The 23,554-nt window shown below is 48.3% G+C and overlaps 1 protein-coding gene across 1 annotated transcript; it reads left to right on the top strand.

Annotated features, from left to right (window-relative positions):
* The first annotated feature begins 1,416 nt into the window (after positions 1–1,416).
* On the top strand, positions 1,417–6,075 carry LOC149343376 (uncharacterized). Its single transcript, XM_089546947.1, has 2 exons — positions 1,417–2,213; positions 5,923–6,075. Exons 1-2 carry the CDS (start codon positions 1,440–1,442, stop codon positions 6,073–6,075), a joined length of 927 nt encoding a protein of 308 aa, XP_089403073.1. The 5' UTR covers positions 1,417–1,439.
* The last annotated feature ends 17,479 nt before the right edge of the window (positions 6,076–23,554 follow it).

Raw genomic sequence — 23,554 nt, 5'->3', positions numbered from 1 at the left:
CTCCCCGTCTTGCTTTTTAGGGTCACATTGTGCTGTCGAGCACGCTCATTGAAACACTGTCCCGTTTGCCCCGCATATACTTTGCCACACGTCAAAGGGATCTCGTATACCACATTGGTGGTGCATTTTAAGAACACTGTTTGATGTTTGACAGTACAGGACTTTTTGACCCGCTTTTCTGACACCATCAGACATATGCTTGCCAGTTTTCAGGCGGCTGAAAACCAGCCGCACTCCGTGCCTGGAAGCCACTTTTTTCAAAATGTGCGAAAACCCATGCAAGTAAGATATGACCTGCACAGGTTGGTTTCCAATGTCACGGTTGTAGCCCGGATTCTTCTTTTTTTGAAGGAGCCTTTCAGACACGCTGGTGACCAGTTGCAATGGGTAACCTGCTGACATAACTCTTCCGATCTGATACTGGAAGCTTTCACTTATTTTGTGTGGACAAGATTTTTCTAAGGCCGACGAAAGAGAAATTATTCCTCGTTTTACTAATTTGGAGTGGGCGCTATCGTAGGCTAACAGACACTTCTTTGAGCGAGGTTGATACATCCAAGAGACGTGGTTGTTGGTAAAGGAAAGCTGTAAATTCAAGAACTGTATACAATCATGGAACGAGGAATATTTTCGCTTTGCATTAGGTCGGCCCTAGAAAAATCTTGTCCACACAAGATAAGTGAAAGCTTCCAGTATCAGATTGGAAGGGTTGTGTCAGCACGTTACCCATTGCAACTGGTCACCAGCGTGTCTGAAAGCCTCCTTCAAAAAAAGAAGAAACCGGGCTACAAGCGTGACATTGGAAACAAACCTGTGCAGGTGATATCTTACCTGCATGGGTTTTCGCACATTTTGGAAAAAGTGGCTTCCAGGCACGGAGTGCGGCTGGTTTTCAGCCGCCTGCAAACTGGCAAGCATATGTCCGATGGTGTCATGAAAGTGGGTCAAAAAGTCCTGCACTGTCAAACATCAAACCGTGTTCACAAAATGCACCACTAATGTGGTATACGAGATCCCTTTGACGTGTGGCAAAGTATATGCGGGGCAAACGGGACAGTGTTTCAATGATCGTGCTCGACAGCACAATGTGACCCTAAAAAGGAAGACGGGAAGCAACCTAGCTTTACATTGTAGCAGGTGTAAAGATTGTTGTCCGAAATTTCACGAGACCAGGGTTCTAGCCAGGGCAAAAGCAAAAATCGAAACAGAAGTAATTGAGGCTTATTATATTGGCGCGTGCTCATGGGAGCGCGCCGACGATGAAGACGAAGTGTGCGTGTATGGGTGGACAAAGACGAAGTGTGTGTGTGGGTTCGGACAGCCATCTCATGGGTTCTCTGCTGTGCGCTGAACTGATATCTGTGCCGGTCCTGTCCTCGTTACATTTTTGGTGGAGGTGCGGGGTACTTTCCAACATCTACGTGCCCCGAAGGCTCTCTATGAACACGGATTTGACTCCGATTCATCGCAGTACGAGCCGCCGACTCCAAGGTCAGTCACCAGAGTTCGGTCCGTTATCCCCTAGGACCAGGGCCCCAGCCGCGACGCACAGGACTGACGCGGCACCTATGGGTAACAACGGAGACGCGGCAGCTATGGCTGACAACGGGAACTCAGCTTTTCATTTCCTGGTCCTCCAGCCGCGAACGCCGCCGACCTTCCATGGCGAAGTGTTTGAGGACGCGGAGGACTGGCTTGACCAGTTCGAGCGCGTTGCCAGGTGCAACGGCTGGGATGCGGAGCGGAAGCTGCACAATGTTTACTTCGCTCTTGACGACTCGGCGCGGACGTGGTACGAGAACCACGAGACAACGTTTCCTTCTTGGGAACGGTTTCGTAGCCAGTTGCTGGCGACCTACGTAAACACCGACCGTCGGGAAGGAGCTGAGTCGGCGCTGCAGTCAAGGAACCAGCGACCCAATGAGAGCGTCGCAATGTATTATGAGGACATGACACGACTGTTCAGAAGGGCTGATCCAAACATGGCCGAGGACAAGAAAGTGCGCCACCTGATGCCCGGGATAAAAGAAGAACTGTTTGCTGGGCTTGTGCGAAACCCACCTAACAACAGTTCGGAGTTTCTATCGGAGGCCACTACCGTCGAAAAGACCCTGCAACAACGCGCCCGCTATTACAATCGCGCCGTGAACACCGTATCAACTGCCGACTCTGCGCCAGCCTCCAGCGACTCCACTGACACCCTTCGGGAGCTGGTTCGATCTATCGTCAAAGAAGAGCTGCACAAAATGCGCCTCTCTGCCCAGTCGCAGCCGCAGTGTCCGTCGTTAGCACAAATTATCCGAGAGGAAGTGCAGCAGGCGGTCCCAGAACCTGTTGCCCCTGCTGCCCTTACACCGACGCCCCCGCGCCAGACGTACGCGTCGGTACTCCGGCAGAACTGCGACCTCACCCCTTGGAGCACAAGCCCATCTGTTTTCCAGCCGCGGCCCCCGCCTGTCCCTGTGTTGCCCGAAGCCAGGCTGCGGAAGACGGACGTGTGGCGGGCACCTCACCAGCGGCAACTTTGCTACCACTGCGGTGAGGCTGGCCATATCTTGCGGTGGTGCCCTTATCGTCGAGCTGGAATTCGCGGATTTCATCCGCGAGTCCCCTATCCGCCCACTGGCGAACGGCCCCGCGAAATTGAGGAGCACCTGTCAACACGCCGGGATCACACTCACACTGATTTCCCTCGCCCTGAATACCGCCCACCAACCTCTACCCGCTATTGTTCGCCGAGTCCCCGTCCTTCGACAAGCCGTTTCAGCCGCTCACCGAGTCCTCGCCGGGGAAACTAGACCCAGCGGCCTGCGGAGGTAAGGCCGCTGACGAGCGAACAGATGAACACCCTCCATCACGTTCCCGACCAGACGACGGCTATCAAACGAGGACACGTGACGATCACAAAGGATGTGCAACTTCGGACTTACCGGTCGATATCGACGATTTAGCAGTTACGGCATTGGTAGATACGGGAGCGGACTATTCGGTTATGAGCAACGTGCTAGCAAAAGAACTGAGGAAAGTTTTTACCGCGTGGACTGGGCCTCAGATTCGCACAGCTGGTGGGCACCTGATCACCCCTGTCGGCCGGTGTACGGGGAGAGTTACAATCGACGGATTTGTTTACGTTTCTGACTTTGTTGTCCTACCTCACTGTTCTCGCGATGTCATTCTCGGCCTCGACTTTTTACAAGCTAACGGCGCCGTTATCAATTTACAAGAGCCGCGCGTGACGTTTTCGCCGACGCAAGCAATTGAAAGAGCCGACCCAGACGACTCCAGGATACCCGCCCTGCGTATTGCTGCTGATGACGTGACGGTGCCTCCGCGGTGCAGCATGATGGTCCCCGTGCAAAGTGACTCGCCCGGTGATCGAGACGTTATGGCAGAGAGAAACGTCAGCTTTCTACTCGAGAAAGGAATCTGCGCTGCAAGAGGGCTTGTTCGCTTACGGGATCGCTCTGCGACACTCTTGATCACCAATTTCGGAACCGAGTTCGAGCCCATTGCGAAAGGAACGGCCGTCGCATACGTTACCGACTTCGTTGAGCCCGCAGAAATATGTGCTCTGGAGTTACCGTCGCCGGACGGACGCGATGCAGCAGCCGTTCTGTCTACCGTTGACATTAATCCCGGCTTGTCGGTGAGTCAGAAGCAGCGCTTGTTAGAGCTCCTTCACGATTTCGTAGAGTGCTTCGCCACGACCTCATCATCGTCAAACACCGCATCATCGTCAACGAGGAGACTAGCCCCATATCCCAATACCCGTACAGAGTGTTGCCGATGGAACGGGAGGCTATACGATCCCAAGTGCAAGAAATGCTTGCACACGACGTAGTCCAGCCGTCCACGAGCCCCTGGGCTTCGCCTGTGGTATTGGTGAAGAAAAAAGATAACACCTTGCGATTCTGCGTCGATTATTCGAAGTTAAATCGTGTCACGAAACGTGACGTTTACCCCCTTCCACGTATCGACGACGCCTTGGATCGACTGCGTGATGCTAGATATTTTTCTTCACTCGACCTTAAGAATGGCTACTGGCAGATCGAAGTGGACGAAAGGGACAAAGAGAAGACAGCGTTCGTGACACCTGACGGCCTTTATGAATTCAAAGTGCTACCCTTTGGACTCTGTTCTGCGCCAGCAACCTTCCAACGCATGATGGACACCGTTCTTTGTGGGCTGAAATTGCAGACATGCCTAGTGTATCTTGATGATGTTGTCATTTTTGCTCCTAGCTTCGAGGAACACCTTAACCGGCTGCGAATGGTGTTACAGGCGCTCCGTTCGGCACAGTTGACGATAAAGCCACAAAAGTGTCACTGCGGTTTCGAAGAGCTCAGTTTTCTTGGTCACGTGATAAGCGCTGACAGAGTCCGTCCTGACCCGGAGAAGACTGCCGGTGTCGCACAGTTCCCGCGCCCAAACGACAAAAAGTCCGTTCGTAGATTTCTGGGCCTCTGTGCCTATTACATACGTTTCGTTGAAAACTTTTCCACAATTGCCGAGCCCCTTACAGTGCTTACTAGAGACAATGTATCTTTTGTGTGGCACGATGATCAGGAAGCTACCTTCAACGAGCTACGCAGCCGCCTACAAACTGTACCAATACTCGTCCATTTTGATGAACGCGCTGCCACTGAAATTCATACTGACGCCAGCAATGTTGGCCTCGGCGCTATTCTCGTTCAGTGGCAGGACGGCAACGAGAAAGTCATAACGTACGCCAGCCGCTCCCTCTCGAAAGCAGAGGCAAACTACTCTACCACAGAGAACGAATGCCTTGCGGTAGTGTGGGCGATTAACAAGTTCCGACCATATCTCTATGGTCGCCCGTTTCGAGCTGTAAGTGACCATCATTCGTTATGCTGGCTAGCCAACCTCAAAGACCCTTCGGGACGGCTTGCGAGATGGAGCCTTCGGCTCCAGGAATACGACAACACGGTAGTGTACAAGTCCGGCCGTAAGCACAATGACGCCGATTGTTTGTCACGTGCAACTGCCGACGTTGCTCCGGCCGAAACGGAGGACGACTTCCCGTTTTTTACTCTCGTGACGTCATCCGATATGGCCCGGCGTCAAGGGGCTGACTCAGAGTTGCGTCCGCTCATCGAGCATCTGGAGGGCCTTAACGTCGCTGTTCCGCGGCTTTTCGTTCGAGGTTTGGGTTCCTACAGTCTCCGAGATGGCGTCCTTTACAAGAGGAGCTTCGCGCATAACACGGAAACCTTTCTTCTGGTTGTACCATCCGAACTCCGTCCAGAAATCTTGCACGCTTGCCACGACGAGCCATCGGCTGGCCATTTGGGTGTTACGCGGACGTTTGCCCGCATTCGTGCGAAGTATTACTGGCCAAAATTGCTCTCATCAGTCCAGCAATATCTGAGGACCTGCCGTGACTGCCAGCGACGAAAGACACCGCCAGTTAAACCCGCAGGGCTTCTCCAGCCCATCCCACCGCCTACAAAACCTTTCCAACAAGTGGGCATGGACTTGCTGGGCCCATTCCCATTGTCTTCCTCTGGGAACAAATGGATTGTTGTGGTGACGGAATACTTAACGCGGTACGCCGAGACACAGGCGCTTCCCCACGCTAGCGCTGCAGAAGCGGCTCAGTTTTTTATGACATCCATTGTCTTACGTCACGGTGTGCCATCAGTCGTCATCACGGACCGTGGAACCGCCTTTACGGCGGCATTAATGCGATCTCTCTTCGAACTCACCCACACCAGTCACCGGAAGACAACAGCCTATCATCCTCAAACAAACGGGTTGACTGAACGCCTCAACCGGACGCTTGCAGATATGCTTGCTATGTATGTCGACGTTGAGCATCGCACGTGGGACGAAGTCCTTCCTTATGCAACTTTCGCCTACAATACGGCAGAACAGGAGACTGCCCGTCTTACACCTTTCCAGCTGGTCTACGGACGGTGTGCCACTACCATGCTGGAGGCTATGCTACCCGCTGGTCACAACGACGCAGGCATCGGCCCCTACGCTGACGTTGACACATTCGTCCAGCGGGCTGAAGAATCCCGCCAATTCGCAAGGTGCCGGATTCGACATTAACAACAACTCGACGCCGATCGCTACAACCTCCGACACCGATACGTTCGGTACGAGCCCGGCGATTCTGTGTGGGTGTGGACACTAGTGCGCCGCCGCGGACTCTCCGAAAAGCTACTCCGACGCTACTTCGGTCCGTACGTGGTGGTTAGTCGTGTTAGTGACGTCACTTACGAAGTTGTCCCGCGGGACACGACCTCCTTACCACGTCGGCGCCATCCGACCGAGACTGCCCACGTGGTGCGCATGAACCCCTACCATGACAGGCTGCAACCCGCCGTTTTACCAGCTTAACAGCTCTCAATGTTCTCCTCTATACCGAGCATTACTTTGCCGTCCATGTTCGTTCCCAGCGTCGGGCCGCCGCTTTGATGGAGCGGGTAATGGCGCGTGCTCATGGGAGCGCGCCGACGATGAAGACGAAGTGTGCGTGTATGGGTGGACAAAGACGAAGTGTGTGTGTGGTTCGGACAGCCATCTTATGAGTTCTCTGCTGTGCGCTGAACTTCGCTGAAACTGTGATCTGTGCCGGTCCGGTCCTCGTTACAATAGTCATCAAAGAAAAGACAACTGCTTTAGCACGCCTTCTGTTCTCCTCACCAGAAACGAACTAGCTTTTTTGGACGGTTTCGTTTAGATGCTCTTTGCAAAGTCTGCTTGCTTCCTTCAATCGGTTTTATGATTGTTAATATCTTAGCGTTGGTTCTTATCCTTATTCATAATATTTCAACGTGTGCTGTCATTCACACTCGCATGTGTTATCAACCCTGCTTTTTGTAATAGCGACCACCCTATGACTTGTTGTGCTGTTATCACTCGTCCACCACCGCATTTGTTTTTTAGTTCACGCACCCTCATGCAGCTGAGCGGCTATAAAAGAGCGCCTGGTTTCCTTTCCTGTTATTAAAGTTGGAAGTTGCGCCCCTTTCCTGTTCTGTGGTTCCTTCCTGTTTCGTCCTTTTTGGCGTACGACATTCTTTCAAGGTGCTGGTACGGTCGATAAGGAACACAGGAGCTTGGAGCTTGAAATTCGAAATTATTCCAGAGCCCTCCACTACGTATGGCACCTCTTCCTTTCTTCTTTCGCTCCCTCCTTTATCTCTTCCCTTACTCTCATGTCGCGAACACTGTTCCGCAAGAGGGTACACTGTTCGCATCTTCCTCTCTCTCTTTCTTTCTCTCCCTCTCTCTCAAGTATATATAAAGAGAGAGAGTGAGTGAGAGATAGTGAGCAGAAATTGAGAAACATAACAGAATTTAATTCATGAGGTTTCGCCTGGAGGACGAGCCAAAATGCCGTGAATTAAATCTTGTTACGTTTTTCGCTTTCTAGTGACTCTCTTATGTTGATCATTCAGCTGCAAATATAATATATATATATATATATATATATATATATATATATATATATATAAGAAGCCAAGAGCTACAGAAACTAAGGTACACAGGGGATTTTATAGTTATTTATTTTGTAGTGTCGATCAATGGAGAATAGTAGTGAATATATAATCGCTTGAAGATAACTCATTAGAAAAGCAGGACAAAAAGCAACCACATGTCGCCGGTGGGAAGCGAACCCACAACCTCTGACTGTGTATATATATATATATATATATATATATATATATATATATATATACATATATATAACATTGATATCCCCACTTGCTTGCCTTTGACACTCATTATGGTCATGAACATTTATTTACATTAAATAAAGAATGAAGTAAACAAAAACAGGAACGTCAATGCACAAAATATTTATGAACACAATACAAAAACAGCATGAAAATTCATGAAACCTTTGTCGTGCTGCTTTTTCTCCAGGCAGAGCAGACATCTGAAATTCATTTCTTATAAAACTACCATCGAAGTTCTGCAAGGACTTCATGTTCATCAAAATTCCCAAGGACTGTAATGCTAAGCGTCGTTGGCTCTGGGTACTCGTGGACGCTTGATTACGATGGAGGGCAAATCCAATGAAACCAGCTTTTCGGTGACAGTAACCTTGCTTCGAGCATCAGTGCAAATTCCAAGCTATCGAGCTTGAAAATCGGGTATTTTCGCGAAAATTTCAAAGAATATTTTTCTACTTACGATCACAACGGAACTTTCATAGTCGCCTCTCGGCTGTTTGCGGAGAACAGTCTAGATATGGTTAAAGAGCACTTACGCATACCAAATCTGATTTTTTCAAAAAGTTATTTTTTTTTTGGTGTATCGCCATTTGATCTCGTACCCCTCAAGAGCTGTGAATGTAAAATACCCTCGAGGCAGGCTGCATGCAACAGCCAGAGCGGAGCTTCTGGCTCTATATCGATTCAAGTAGCGCACTCAAGGCCTCCACGCAATCCGTGTTGCAACTTCTACGCCGCGTATCCTCCCTGCACAAAGGTTTAGACGAAGCGGATAGCATGAAAGTAGTGCATGCTTTTACACTTAGCCGCATTTTATACGCCACCCCATATCTTAAGCTGAACCGCATAGAAACAGAGCGAGTGAACGCCATGATTCGTCTAGCAACCAAGGCAGCCTTAAACCTACCCCGCAGCACTAGCACAGCCAAGCTCCTTGAATTAGGCATGCATAACACCATTCAGGAACTAGTAGACGCGCACCTTCAGACACAGTATCTAAGACTTGCCGCAAGCGCAACTGGCAGGCATATCCTCGCTTTCCTTCGCATCAACATTCCCGCTAATCAGACATCCCTTATAGCTATTCCTCGTCACATTCATACCCCCCTCTTTGTGAAACCCCTTCCCCGGAACGTTCATCCCCAGTACCACATCCCTCGCCGCATGGCTCGCGCTAAGGCCCTACACAAGTATTATGGACAAGCCCAGGACGCCATTTGGGTAGACGCCGCGTGCACAACTCATGAAGCTGTAGCTATTGGTTACAATCCAGCCCTAGCACAGCCCTTCACACACCGCCTTCCCTCGGGCTGTACGCCTGAGGAGGCAGAGGAAACCGCCATCGCCCTAGCCCTTGTACATTCCAATGCAAACTACATCTTTAGTGATTCCAAAACGGCTCTGTTCAACTTCGCGAGAGGCAGGATTCACGCCCCTGCTTGGGAGTTGTTGAACACCCCCACCAAAAACTTACCACGCAGGGTAGAGCTCCAGTGGGTGCCGGCTCACTCTGGGAATCCAGGAAACGAGGCTGCCGATAAATTGGCCCGAGGTTTGATTTGCCGGGCTCAGGACAGCCTCGATCCAGGTTTCTCGAGAGAACGGGCGCACACCTTTGCAGAGCTCACGCAAATGCCCCGCTTGGACCGTCGGACTTACCCTCCTCCACACCCCTCCCTTACCCATTCCCAACAGATCCTCTGGAGACGCCTCCAGACCCGCTGTCTCTCATCCCCTCAGCTGCTATCCCACTACTGTGGCACCTCCCCTGCATGCACCCTGTGCGGCGACCCTCACGCCACACTCTCCCACATCCTTTTCGGCTGCCCTGCTGATCCTCCCCCGCAGTGACAGCCCGCGTTATCAAGTTGGGAGGACTGGGAGGTCGTGCTCTCGTCTCCGGACCCGCCATCGCAGCTTGCTGCGGTGCTTCGGGGTGCCGACGTCATGGACAAACACCACATGAACGTTCCGACGTAGAGTGGGACCGTGCGGTGGTCCAGGGGCCTAAGGGGGGTCTAAACACACTTGCCATAATAAAGTTTTTCTCTCTCTCTCAAGTAGCGCACGCGGAGCGCCCTTTCAGAGTTGGAAGCTACTTGGCGATGGACAAACGGAACGTCAAGGCTGTCTGTTCGAATTTACGTTATAATATTTGACGCGCTGGCGTTAAAGACCTCTTCTCTTCTCTAGAAAATTCGGCTTCGGCACTGTCGGTGTCGGCGCTGGGAGCGAGAAATCACGTGGCTGTATATGGCAGGTGGACCCTGGAGCTCAACCTAGGAAGCAGTTAGGCCAAGTAGATCAGGTGACCTTGCGGCGTCATAGGAACGTGCCCACCGGATAGTGAGCAAACTACCCACCGCGGCCGGCGAGAGTTAAAATAATGACTGTCCACTCGGGAAGAGCAAACTTGGCCGCAGAAGGCCGACCGCTGGGAGCACCTGCCATCGCAGAGCAGTGGTGCATCGCTTAACCGCCCCACCACTGCGCCAGGAGGGGCATGAGGACTCCCAAGCATCTATGAATGTAAAGCAGATAATGACCTTCAGCATATATTGTAATTAGACAGATACGCTATCGCGTCCGCCTTAAGGCGGAGCTCGGGTATCTTCCAATTTTTAAATAAGGTATCAATGAGTTCATATTTGGTGGCGCGGTATGAAGTGCCTTGTGTAGAAAAAGCTTATATATTTTCTTTGCAGGTGATTTTCTCTAAGTTAACAATTCATTTGGCATAAATCAACCCTTATTCTATCCATTATACAACAGCGCTGAAGGCGAGGCACGAAAACGAAGAAAAGATAAAACGCGCGCTGACTTTCAGCTGAATTTGATTACATGCTTATATTCATTTTAGCCCCTCCTGCCAAGACAAAGTTAAAAAAAAATTTGACTTATCAACACAAATTACTATATTTCCCCAGAGGCACCCTCCAGAACCCAGTTCCCGGCTGCCAAATGAAAATGACGTTGGCTGGTTGCAAGAGGAACCACGCTTGGCAATAAGATAAGCCTCAACAACCTCCCTTACGGTCTGGTTGCTAAGAGTGAAAATGACTAACGTTTGATTGAACGATGGGTTGCACATGGGGTTTTTGGAGGGTGCTTTTGTGGAAACATGGCTAGAATTTGTGTAGATAAGTTACGCTCTTTTTAACTTTGTCGAGGTAGTAGGGGTTAAAATGGATATAAGCATGTAATGAAGTTCAGTTGAAAGTGAGCGCTCGTGATGTCTTTTCTTCATTTTTGTGCCTTGTCATTCTGCGCTACTGTATATTGGATCGTAACCAACTCGCCCAGCTTTGTCCTTATACCTTGTCTCTGAGTAACCTGTGAGACCCAGGCCTTTGTATGGAACTTTAACTTCGAGCGCTTTCTGTGTCCCCGTCTTCCTCGCACTGGCAAGGAAGAACTGGCTAAGGTTGTCCGCAGTTCCATGGAACAAGACAATTCTCTTTCTTTTTCTAACTTCAAGAACATTAATGTAACAAGCCAGTGGCCATTGAGTGAGAAAAAGTCAGAGCAAAGTCGGCTAGCGCGAAGTTTCAAAGCATACCCATGCCCATGTGGATGGCAAGCGATACCTCAAGCACCTGCTGGACAACATGTACTGCTTCTCCAACCCCACCTTACTGCTACTATGGTGGACGCAGTAGTGCACTTTGACGATGGAGTGCATGAAGACTTCGGCTGTACCGACCGGCTCAAGAGCATCATAACGCCACTTTGTATTCAGCGCAACATTACACCTGGGGCAGTTAACCGATATCCCTCAATAGACAAGTACACAACAGCTGTAGCTTACCAGTACTAGCCTATGGGTGAGAAACTTGGAGGCTAACGAGGAGGGCTCACCTTAAGTTAAAGAGAACGCAGCGAGCTATGGAAAGAAAAAACTATGTGTGTAACGTTAATAGATCGGAAGCGGGCCAAGTGGGTGAGGGAACAAACTCGCGTTAATGACACAGTCGCCGAGATCAAGAGGAAGAAATTGGCTTGGACAGGGAATGTAATGTGGAGGCAATATAACCGCTGGGCCTCAAGGGTGGCGGAGTAGATTCAAAGAGAATACAAGCATAGCAGGGAGTGGGAGAAAGTTAGGTGGGTGGATGAGATTAAGAACTTTGCGGGAATAGGGTGGCCGCAACTGACAAAGGACAGGGTTCATTGGAGAGACATGAGAAAGATGTTTACTCCGCAGTGGGCGTAGTCAGGCTGATGATGCTGACAATGACACCTGTGCTGGATGCCGGTCATTATCTAAAAACGCCCGTGCTAGCCACCTGGCTAAGCAATCCGCATTAGGGTACCTTTAAGTTGTTGCTGGTTACTGGACTGGGCCATATTAGAGGAAGTCACGTGGTGCTGGAACAGCGCATAAACAAGGTAGCTCTTTTCAACACTGACCTGCTGGGTTCGGCTAATGCATGAAATACTCCTGGTTTCGCATGGTCTCTGTGGCGGATGTTTTATTCAAAGCTCCGCTGTGTCTCCTGCAAGAGTGAGTGTGCAATATTGCCAGACAGCTCTGTTCTGCTTATTTTTTCAGGTTCTTAAATTATCTCCGCTGGCACACGGCTGCGCGAGTTTCGACCGGAGCTCTCTGGCAGAAACGTAATCCAGCACAGCACCTTGTTGTTTGAGATAGCTGACATTTTTCCTGTTGTCTTGTCTAACATTTGGTGAGATAAGGAGGGATTATTACACAGAAAAACACTTTTCTTCCACTCTTGTAGCCTTATATACATTTCAGCTCGGTAGGACAGCTAGCAACGAGGATAGCAAGCAAGCAGACTACTGCGTAGTTATCTGCAAGTCGAAGCCTGATAAGAGGTTGTAGAATGATTTCAAAAAAATAAATTTGAGCGCGTTAGCGACATGCCAATATTTCCTGTTGATAATGACAAAACTTATATTTTCCTGACCAGCCCATACCGTACGTTAAAAATCTGGCTTCGGCCCACAAAATTTGCTTTGCGCCTAAAATGACGAGTTCAATGGCGTGAAGCTTACCTGGCCTTTTAAACTACATAGTTTGTAGCAGCCAGAGGTGAAACTCTCCCCATTTGTGAAGACCCTTGAATCGGCTAGCGTGGAAGGGCTGGGAGGCGGCTGTGCCAAGCTCGGATCTCTAGGAAGAATGAGATCTTGTGAAGTCCCAAGCCCTTTCTGGTTTCTCAGTAAACCTTATCAGCACCAGATCTTGATGATGAAGAAGACGAAACTCGCAATCAATCTATGGGCCATTAAGCCTGAGGACATCACCATCATCGTCACCTTTCTAACCTTTTTTGTATCTTTGTCTGCATTGAAAGGAGGACGAAGAAGAGCAGCCCCGCCATGAGTCGGAAAACGGGCGCCGCGGTGCCCTCGGTTGCGAAGGCCGCAAAAACCGCCGAGGACAGCGTTTACGCCACTGCGGAGAGCAAAGTATATGCTAGTGCAGAGGAGACAGCGGCAGCCGCAGCTCCCAGCTCACAAAAAGACCAGGTACGTGGTAGTCAGCCTATGGCATCTCCAGCCAAGTAGTCCGCAGCTTTTTTGTTGGCACGTATCGCTCTCTTGTTCACACATCCTTCATGTGGAAAGCATATAGAAGCATGTTATACTCAGTCACGCGGAACCGCAAGAAAAAGGAAAAAAAGAACAGGCTACGTGAATTGTGCGCCGCCTTTCAGTGTGGTGGGGCCAGCGGCACTAACTTCTTCAGACATCTTGGCCCCCCGCTTCTTGTCGAATGTGTCCGCATGCTTTCTTCGCGCAAATTTTCATTCGCTCCCGCCGATGTTATGTTATGCTGCTGTTGGGATGCATGCACCACCCCTCTTCACCCACAAAACCACACCCTCCTTTCCACAACCTTAAGTACCACTCCGAGTGCTGAAAAGCACAGCTTGCGTCTCGCGGATCGGTTGCCCGGTCATACCTTTCGTCAGAATTATTTATTCAGATAGCTACGGAAGACCAAGTGAAGAGAGATAGTTGGCTTCTCTATAAAGTTCCCACGTGTTTGCTGTTCCTGTGACGTCAACTCTGAAGTCACAGTCATATTTTATGGACATTTCAGAAAATGTTAATGATTATGCCAAGGAATGAATCTTGCACTCCACCTGAAGTAGGTGGCGCTCGACAAAATATCAACAGAGGACCAAATAGAGCGGTAGAGGAAATATGAATGAATGATATAACCTACCCGAAAATAAGGGTGCAAGGAAACTGTTGCGCCACTTAATGCAGCTGCCATGTCATGCAGCTGACTTTTCCGCTTGCCATCTCCGCTTGCACAGACTTTTTTTTTAACTACGCACATATGCCCTGCGGAATAAGAGTTATATGTAGATGTGCACATGCTTCTAATGTTAGTGCATTATTAACTACGAGGGACCAAATTAGGAGTGCAGTTCATTTTGACGGTTCTGTCAGCTTATGAAGGGCAATTTACCAATATCTCTAGAGAGTTCAGTATGTAGCTGTATCTTAACGCTAGTCACCTATGGGGCAGAAACGTGGAGGTTGATGAAACGGGTTTAACTTAAACTGAGGACAACGAACTCAGCTGTGGAAGAAAAAGTGATAGACGTTACGTAAAGAGACAAAGAGAACAGAGTCAGTCGGGAACCAAACCCGAGTTCAATGCGTCGCAGTCAAAATCAAAAAGAATTGGCCAATAGTTGTCAAGCGTAACGGATTGTGTTCTAAGAAAAGGCAAGAGTAGCAGGGGACTGCCGAAAGTTAGATGGGTGGATGAGATTAGAAAGTTTGCGGGGATAAGAAGGCCGAAGCTTCCACAGCACAGGGTTAATTGGAGAGACATGGGAGAGGCATTTGTCAGGCAGGTAGTTACGCTGATAGTGCTGATGGTCACAGATATTAAGAATTTGGCGGTCAATGGGAGGAGGCTTCTCACTGCAATGTACGTAACTATGTAAACTACGGCCAATGAGATTAAATGAGATTCGTTGTATACTGGGCATATAACTAACACTTAAGACCTCTTATTTCTGAGCCTTTTCCCGCTGCGAAATGAGCAGAGGGCAGCACGAGATCGTCCCTATCCGGTCATAGGAGGGCTCCCTGCATTACAGCAATTCTAACCTAGTGCATTCGTCTAATTAATAAGATGTTCGGTCATTAGGCAATCACTTAGTGCCTTTGACACTCACCCCTTAACTTTTTTCAAGCGTCTAGGTTTTGAATTGGTCAGTTTATGATTGGACTCAAGCCGGCTTCTTTTTTGAACATTTGCTAACTTGGAGAGCATCAAGCTAGACAGCATGTCTGAAAGAATGATACTGCAATGTGGTTTACCTTATTTCCAGGCTCCAGCTCGAGGAGGTCAAGCCCAAGGTTCAGCGCTTGCTGGCGATTTTGGAGGTGCTAAACAAAACCCGGCGTCTGCCACTAGCAAAGAACCGGAAGCCTCCCAGGAAAGGGAAAGCTTAATCGGTAGCCGCCAGAACTGGGTGCCCCTCGTAGGGCTCTACTTTATAGCTATGTGCGCCGTTCTTTCTCTTCTGATTACCTACTTTGCCTTTGCCGTTCGCCAGCCTGATGACGGGACGACGGACCCGGACAACAAAGCAGGAAACCACTCTGTGGCAAACCCGGCAATCGTCATCACTCCCGTGGCCACCGGCAACGACGTAGAGAACGATAAAATCACTGAACATCCCCCCGTAGAAGAGCACTCGGCGACTCCGGAAGAGATCTCCGACGCCCTGGACGAAGACCATGAATGAAATAATGATATGCAGAAGAGCCTCGTTCTTGAGCAATAGAATGTTATAATGCATCCAAGTGGCTGCGGCTGAAAAAGTCCCTTGTGGCTTATCATTTGACAGCTTTCGATTCGACCCATGCGTGTTTGCCAGCATACTCCATTTACTCGCTTACCGTCATTGTCACCCCATCTCTAGCGCCGTCACCTGTTCGAATTAATCAAAGCGACGTAAAATTCTTCCTAACTAATGAGTTTTACTGCATAGATTGGTACATACTTTTGACGGGACTTTCTCCGATACCAAAATTATCAATTTGTCCCCATGAAATTTGTGTCCGGTTATCGAGGTTTTCTTGTACCTGGCCATCTAAATATGCTTCTTGACAGTATTCTGTGAGCTCCTTTTTAATGTCAGCATAGAGTCAAACACTGGTACTACTCCATGGGTGATTTTTGTTCATTTGGGGCAACAATTTGGCACTTTCAGTGACAAAGAGCGTTGCCAGACCCATTAGTTCTCAATGAAACACTGCGGAGACTTGGTAACCTGCTAAGCTGTTACGAATTGTGCTTTAGTCTGCACTTGTTCTTTCCAAGTCATAAACGCAGGGCTGCAAACGTTCATCCACTGAGAGTAAAAAATGACGCCTGGTTTACGTCGTCAGGCCAGATGCAAACTTGTGCTGGAGCACATATTTCTTCTTCCTAGCCATGCAAATCAGCCGCCATTCCTGCGATAGCACGTATTCCACCTGTTCTGGAGGTTGCAAACTGCCCACCGTGGCCGGTGGGAACCTCTATAGGGAGCAGGTTTAAGACAAGGTAACGCACAATGCCTAAATGTGGGAATATGTTAGCAAAAGGAAATTCGTGCCCGCGGAGGGAACCGAACACCAGTGTTGTGGTTGGAGGGCGGGAACGCTAAGCACAGGGCAGCTTAATATTGTAGCGTGCAACGCCAAAAAGAACACCCGCGCAGAGACGAAAAACCTGCGGCGGTCACCCAGTGGTTCGAGCGCGCGCGAGAGAGCCAACTAACTTCTTCCTCTTCTAGCGCATGCACTACTTCTGTCTCTTCTTCGAATGCATGTATCAATATTATTGGTATTATATGGTAAAATATGGCTTTCGCGACATAGTATTACCAGTGTTGGCGGACACCAGAAAATCGCTGAATCGTCATAGGTAGTAAGCTGGTTAACTAATTTTTTGTAATTAACTTTTTAACAACTTAAGTTAGGCGCCTAGTTGCAAGTACAGGTTTGTAGCCAGTCGTTAGTAATAGCCATATCAGTTTTTAGAGTTTCAAAAAGGCGATTATTCTTGGTGGTGTGGCGGTGTGGCGGTGGTGTCCGATGTGGCTCGACAAAATTTGTCTTTGACTAGTTATGTGCACGGAAGGGGTTGCTTTGCCTGCATGCTTTCGAAAACGCATGTATTTTTCGCACAATGCAGCCAAATTTTGTCGAGCCACAGCTGCCACACTGGATGCGTGAGTCCACGATCAGCCGAGTTTTCCCTGGCCATAGACGATCAAAGGTAAAATGAGGGTTAAATAATGTGGAGCAATAAAGAAAGAAATCGAAAGTTCAAGTTTCGTGGTGGAAAACAACAACAAAACTCAGGCTCACGTCGCAAAGTTATGCGATGTGCATCAACCGTCGTAGTGTGGAATAATAATGCGGCCGGTGAGCGTCTTCTTTCCTCTTGTGATTGTGTCATTTTATTGGTTGGTTTTTTGGATTTAACGTCCTGAAATAACTCAGGCTATGAGAGATGCCGCAGTGAAGGGCTCCGGAAATTTCGACCACCTGGGGTTCTTTAACGTGCAATGACATCCCACAGCACACCGGCTTCTAGAATTTCGCCTCCGTTGAAATTCAGCCGCCGCGGCCGGGATCGAACCCGCGTCTTTCGGGTCAGCAGCCGAGCGCCTTAACCAATGAGCCACCGCGGCGGGATCTCGTTTTACCGCCGATGAAGGTTTACGGCACAGACTCTTGAGTCTTGTTTCTAAAGGAAATGCGTTCTGTTTGCGTTTTCTGAAGACTTCTCGAAACCTAATGCGAACGCGCAAGAATGCGCAGACTGCAGAAAACAGTAATGGAAGAATAGTTTATTTTTCAGGGTACGCAACTATTCCCCTCGGGTAGAAGAAAAAGGAGAGGGAAGTACCGTCTAGACAATCTCTAAATCCTTACTTCAGGAAGAGGCCTTACGTACTTTCTTCCGTATTCCTTTTTTTCTCGCCTATTTTTTGCTGAACTAACCTAGCTGGGAAAACTGTAACCTTCCACTACTGTGGATTTCCCTTCGGACTGCTACCCGTTCCCATAGGGCCGGCTTCTACGCTTTTTTTCTCCATAGACACCATGCGTTGTGACGTTTCTTCCGGGGCTCTGCACTGATGCACGAAAGACTGGTCTTAATGTCCTCGAGAACGCTTGATAGCGTAAGGGTTTATACGGCGCATAGGAAAGAAATTACGAAGGAAAAAAACTCATTGCTTCGCGGCAAAGTTCTTTTACAGTACCTTGCGCTGATAACGAGCAACCAATCCCGATCCTTCCTGATTCACCCTTGCATGCGCTTTCTATGTCTGTATCGAAATGATCACTGTGAGAGCTGAAAGGAAGATCCAAAGCTCAGAAACTCTCCCCCTGAAGTTGTCATTAATAAACTTGGGAGAATACGATATTCACGTATCACGGTTTGTTCCTGGCTCGTTGGGCGCTGTATGCAACTTCAGTTTAACTAATATTGTGCCTGATGAACAAAGCAACACGTTTCAGAACCATTCGGAAGGGAACACACCGCAGTTTTGGCGGTAGTAGCTTTATTATTATTCTAAAAATAAAAAATCCAACTGACAATTTACTATACTAGAGTTACCTTCTGTTAAGATCGGCGTTAGCACCCACGTTTCTCCTGGATGTTTCGGAGAAACGCCTGTCCAGTAGACGACGTTAGCCTCAAGGCGTGCCGAATTGACCATGAGGCGAGGGACACGTACTTTGCTGCGTCTCCAAGCAGGACCCAGAAGAACAACTGGGCACAAAAGCGCCCAATTCTCCGGAGTCGGCCCGCGTGCGTAGAGACATCAGCAGGTGGACGTTACCTCTCCCATTTCGCAGTAAACCTGCGGTGGTTCTGCGTACCGAGCATCACGGCGGGCTGGCGGGGGACTTCCACAGCCTTCGCGGATGTCCCCATAGACAAAGGACCACTTCCGTCCTTTGTTCGACCTCGAATTCCGACCTTTACCGAGGGATGTATTTGACGGACATGTGCCGGCAGTCCGAGGGAGCCGTCGACAAGACCAAGAACGTCGCATTCCGCTGTTGACATCCCTCGTAGAGCGTCCTTCTCTCCCAGGCTCAACACGTGACGGGGCTGCGTCCACAAGTGTGGGGGTGTGAGTTTGTGCCCATAAGGGAAAGTTTCCGGCAACTCCTACCCTAGCGAGGACGTCATCAACCTAGGGAAACTAGGGAAGACGGACGCTATAAAACTCGACGACGAATGCGGTCGGAGCAGTCACACTTTTTGTTCCTGACTCATGTAAATATTTAAATAAGCTCAGTCTTCTTTCGCCACCTTCTAACTCCGTCGCTCAGCGGCATTCCTATCCCTGGCCTGGAGGTGGGAACGGGCGTCGTGCAGACCGTGGTTCCGTCGAGCCGCGACCCCGAACCTCGTCCTCAACAACTGGTTGGCAGCGGTGGGATGCTGCTACCTCGTCCTCAACACTTATAATAAATCGTACGCCCAAGCGTTTTGCTGCTAATTCAGCGTCGCTGACGCTCAGAACTGCCGATAACTACCTAGATTGCTCGGTTGTATTACTGCGCCAAAAATGACCAATTAAAAAAAATGAAGGCGCATGGCTCGTACCTGGTTCTTCAAATTTCGTCACGCTAGTTATCCGCCCGCGGACCGACGTCTATATTTGGGGATGCCACATTAAAGAAAGTTTGCTCCAAGGGCCTACTGTGGCGTTCAGGCAGTCTCTGATGCTAGCTGCGTACGGCAGAGCGATTTCATATCTGTCAATAACAGGTGAACGTCATTTTGCATGGCGTGCCTTGGCTGTGCTGTGTGGTGCTGACACTTCTGTCCTATCTAACACGGCGAAATGTTTTACTGAAACACACTGCTGCTTTTGATGCACGAAAGCATTCAACGGCTACACTTTCATCTCCTTTTGTCTGCAAATTTGCGCTCCTCGCTCCCAGCGCACCACTTGTAAAACGCGAAAAAACGTGAACATCACTGCCACTTGCAAAGCGAAAACATTTCAAAGAAATAGATAAGAATGAAAAGGATGAAATAATTAGCGCTTTGCAGCAGCCTCGTACACCGAATTTATTGCTGCAGTAAAAGATATTCCAAATACCTTTGAAAGTGCGGTTAGTAGAAGCTTACGCAAAGGGCCCTCGCTGATGTAATAGTTAGCTACGCAAAGGGCCCTCGCTGATGTAAAAGTTAGCTTGACCTCCAAATGGGGCATTAAAACTGCGGGAGAGAGAATGGAGAGGATGCAAATAGATGCCAGAAAAAGCTATTATAAAAAATAGGCGAGTCGCAGCACTCATGTCTGCCCAAGCAATTGCTGTCGCAAAAGGTAACCCCCAATAGCCCCTGTCATCTGGCATGCAGGCTGTGGAAGATTATGCGAAGAGGCGGCACTCGTGTGGTAATTAGATTGCAATTAGTGCAACAATAAGAACAGAAGTGTTGCTAAAATCTGTCACTAAATTTGCATACAACTCAGCACAAACAGGAAAGAAAAGTTCTATATAAAAGACACAGCGTTAGAGATTAGTTAGTTTTATACGCAAATCAATGCATAAATCTCCCGAGACGAGCAGAGAGACCAGCAGATGACCAGCAGCAGGTATTCAGTGAGGAAAGGGAGTTTTTCCGCAATGAATACCTACTGCCGAGACTGATCTCTGTACGGAATTCCTTTGAGATTGGCGAGAAGACTGCGCAGAAAGGTGCCAAACGGCAGCAGTGACTCACTACGGGCTTGTGAATGAGAATAAAATGCACATTCAAAGCGCCTAACAAGGGATGCCAACTGGAGATTATTGCAACATTTATTCTCCAGGCTGCATGCAATTTGGTACGTCGATACTCAGACGGACGCAAGCAGCGCAAAACCTACCAGACAGACAGCGAATCGCCCAGTTTTCCGCCAGTGACTTGGAGCACAAAGAGGGAAGAATTTTCATGCACTACCACCCGCTCTCAGATACAGGCAAGTTTGGCGCATGTCCATGCCACGCGCAGTATCCAAAAACTTTGAAGGAATAGAAATAGAATCGCGCCGAATTGTAACGAATCTGACGATGGGCCATAATGTGTTCGCTGTATCCCAAGTTCATAGCGGCTGTACTTCCTGTTCTGTAGGCAACAAATTCTAAGTCAAACAAAAGCGGCATTTCTTTCTCTAAAACAGTGCGTTATGTATATCTGCCGGCCTTTTTCTGCACTTTCTACACTCTGCAGCGCGATTATTTGCTCCTCGCAAACCTCTTTGTTTCGTGGTTTAATCGTCGAGGTGAACAAGTCGGAGATCGGCGTTATTACTTTTTGGCTGAATATCAGTTTCAAAGGGAACTTGAAAGTGAATCGAGCTCCATCGGGACCGGGAATCTCCGTGTGAGAGCAGTGACGTGTAAAGGTTATTACGCATTTCATATTACCTTGGCACTGTATATAACATATTTGTATAGTCCACCATGTAGAGGGAAATAAGAGCGCGACGACGGAACATTCTCCCTGCGCATCCCACAACCAGGGGAAGCAGAAAGGCACATCCACTATGCCTGACGTGCATCTTGTTTATTGCCTGTCCTTGCAGGATTTTACGGCCTTCGCTGAGTTACGGCCGGCTATTACGAGGGCTATTCGGGTGGTGTGGAATGCCGAGACTGTACATAAAGGGGTTACGCTCACGTTTCCGCTATCGCTCACGAATGTACACCACATGGTGAAAGAGCGGTTCGTTAAATTAGTGTATCCTTTCCTCAGGGCGTGGCAATCAATGGTGTCACGGTGCAACTATCCCACAATTTAATGACACAGTGGTTCGTTCGAAGTTTAGCTATAAATTGATAGTGGGGCCGAAAAAAGCGGATACACTGCTACATTTAGTGTAAACCGGCTGTCATTCACATAACAACGGCTTGCGTGAAAGAAACGAATTTCTGGTGACGGAAGTTGTATAATTTTGCTTATTTTCTGAAAGTGCAGAAATCCCCAGTTACGCAATGCGAATATAAAAAAAATCCTAATTTCTCTGTGGGGACATATTACTCTAGCAGCAAGAATAGAAACAAACTAAAATATTAAAGTAAATGCTTTCGTCGTTGATGACTCTCTTAATGGGCCTGAGTACTCCTAAAACGTGTGATGTATTTTGGAACATATTTAACACCGGTTATACCTTCACGCAGTCAACTTCGTCAGCCCATTTGTCGGAGTATGCGCTCATCATTTCAAATATTACCTCATTACTCGCAGATAAACCTTAGTAAGCAATTAATGGCAGTATTTGATCTTCTCTTCTTTTTATTTCTTTGATTGTGCTTTTCCTCAGCGCACTCCTTCCGTCTTCCCCTCCTGATTTTCCTTCCCCACGGAGAGTAGCATGCCAGCGATTTTAAAACCCCAACAGAATTCTGTTTTTCTTTAAAAGCTTTCCCTCACTCTCTAGTTATCTCATTATCTGCACAACTGTCTATTTTGTTTGCGTTCATAACTTCATTCTCTTTTGTTTCGCTCAAATGGATACATTCTTTCATTGTGAATATTTCTAGATTTGGGATATTCCTTCGAAAGCGTTTTTTTTCTTCGCGCAAAAACTTTCCTGAAAAATTCACTAGGTCTCTACTTCTGCCTAAGTAAAGCTGGCAGAAGAATCAGCCTTTCTAGCTTTTCTTTTTTCTGTAATATCGGATCCAAAGCACAAAAGTTACACTCGAAGATACTGAGACTCAAGAAAAAATCATGATTACTTCATTTGTTGGGTAAACTATACAAGCACAGAAACTCTTATTTTGTTGAGAAAACGAATGAAGAAGGAACATGAGCAAGGTGCTTACAAGGTTCTTCGTTCGTCCTGCTTAATCTTGAGGTTAGTATCATCGAGTTACGCACCAAGTCCATTCTTCTAGCAAGGCTGCTTCTGTACCATGTTCTCTGATGTGTTGTGCACATACTTCAGCACAATATTCTAGACGACGGCCCATCTCACGGCACTACATTTCCATGTAGCACTCCGGTCACAGCCCAGATACACTGGCATATTAGCAGGGTCACCATAAGACGTTAATTCGGGCCATACTGTTATAAGGTAATAACTGAGATGAGCCTTAGAATGGAGGCATTCCTAGGTGCATGCTTCATGACCACATGATTCAATGACTACTTGGCATATTGGTTTCCAATGTGGGGACACTTCTTGAAAGCTTGTGTTGGTAACAGGGGGTCGTGAACATATTTTAGGCTTAAAAATCTCTAATATTATGAGACATGTTCTCAGTGTTAAAAAAAAGAACCCGGTCCGCGGGATGTGACACAACAGGCGCCGGTGTGGTGACCCCTCCTCTCTCCGTGGCTTTATGGAGTTATAAACATGTCTCAAAGTGCTACATAACACTAACTAGCCCAGTTGCCTGAGCATAGTGCAGAACTGATCTTGAGGGGTATTTGGAGTATTTCTGAGCAAAATGCTCGTTCTTCATTTCGCTCTTATCTGCACAACAAGTGTTGCTGTACTACACACACTGCATGTGACAGGGATTACTAACGGTATCAAAGATGCGAAAACACACAATGAGGCTGCCTTGTGCACGCTTTCTTAGTCTCAAAAGTAAAGCAAGATAAGTTTCAGAAGAACCTGAGAGCAGTACGACTATAGCGCTTTACATAAGGTAATAAAAGTGCAGACTAAAACATGCAAGTGTTCAAGAAAAGGCCCCGGTATAATGCAGTGCCTTTCTTGCGTTTCCTGACAGCTTTTAAGAAATAGGTCAGCTTTATAAAATGCAAATTTTCAGGACAAGGAAGTGAAGTTAAGCTTCGATAAAGCAGGCGTACGCATTGGCCAAAT

Source organism: Amblyomma mixtum, chromosome 5, assembly GCF_055824585.1.
Source record: "Amblyomma mixtum isolate Tamu chromosome 5, ASM5582458v1, whole genome shotgun sequence".
Taxonomy (NCBI): Eukaryota; Metazoa; Arthropoda; class Arachnida; order Ixodida; family Ixodidae; genus Amblyomma; species Amblyomma mixtum.
This window is presented reverse-complemented; position numbering and strand designations above follow the sequence as displayed.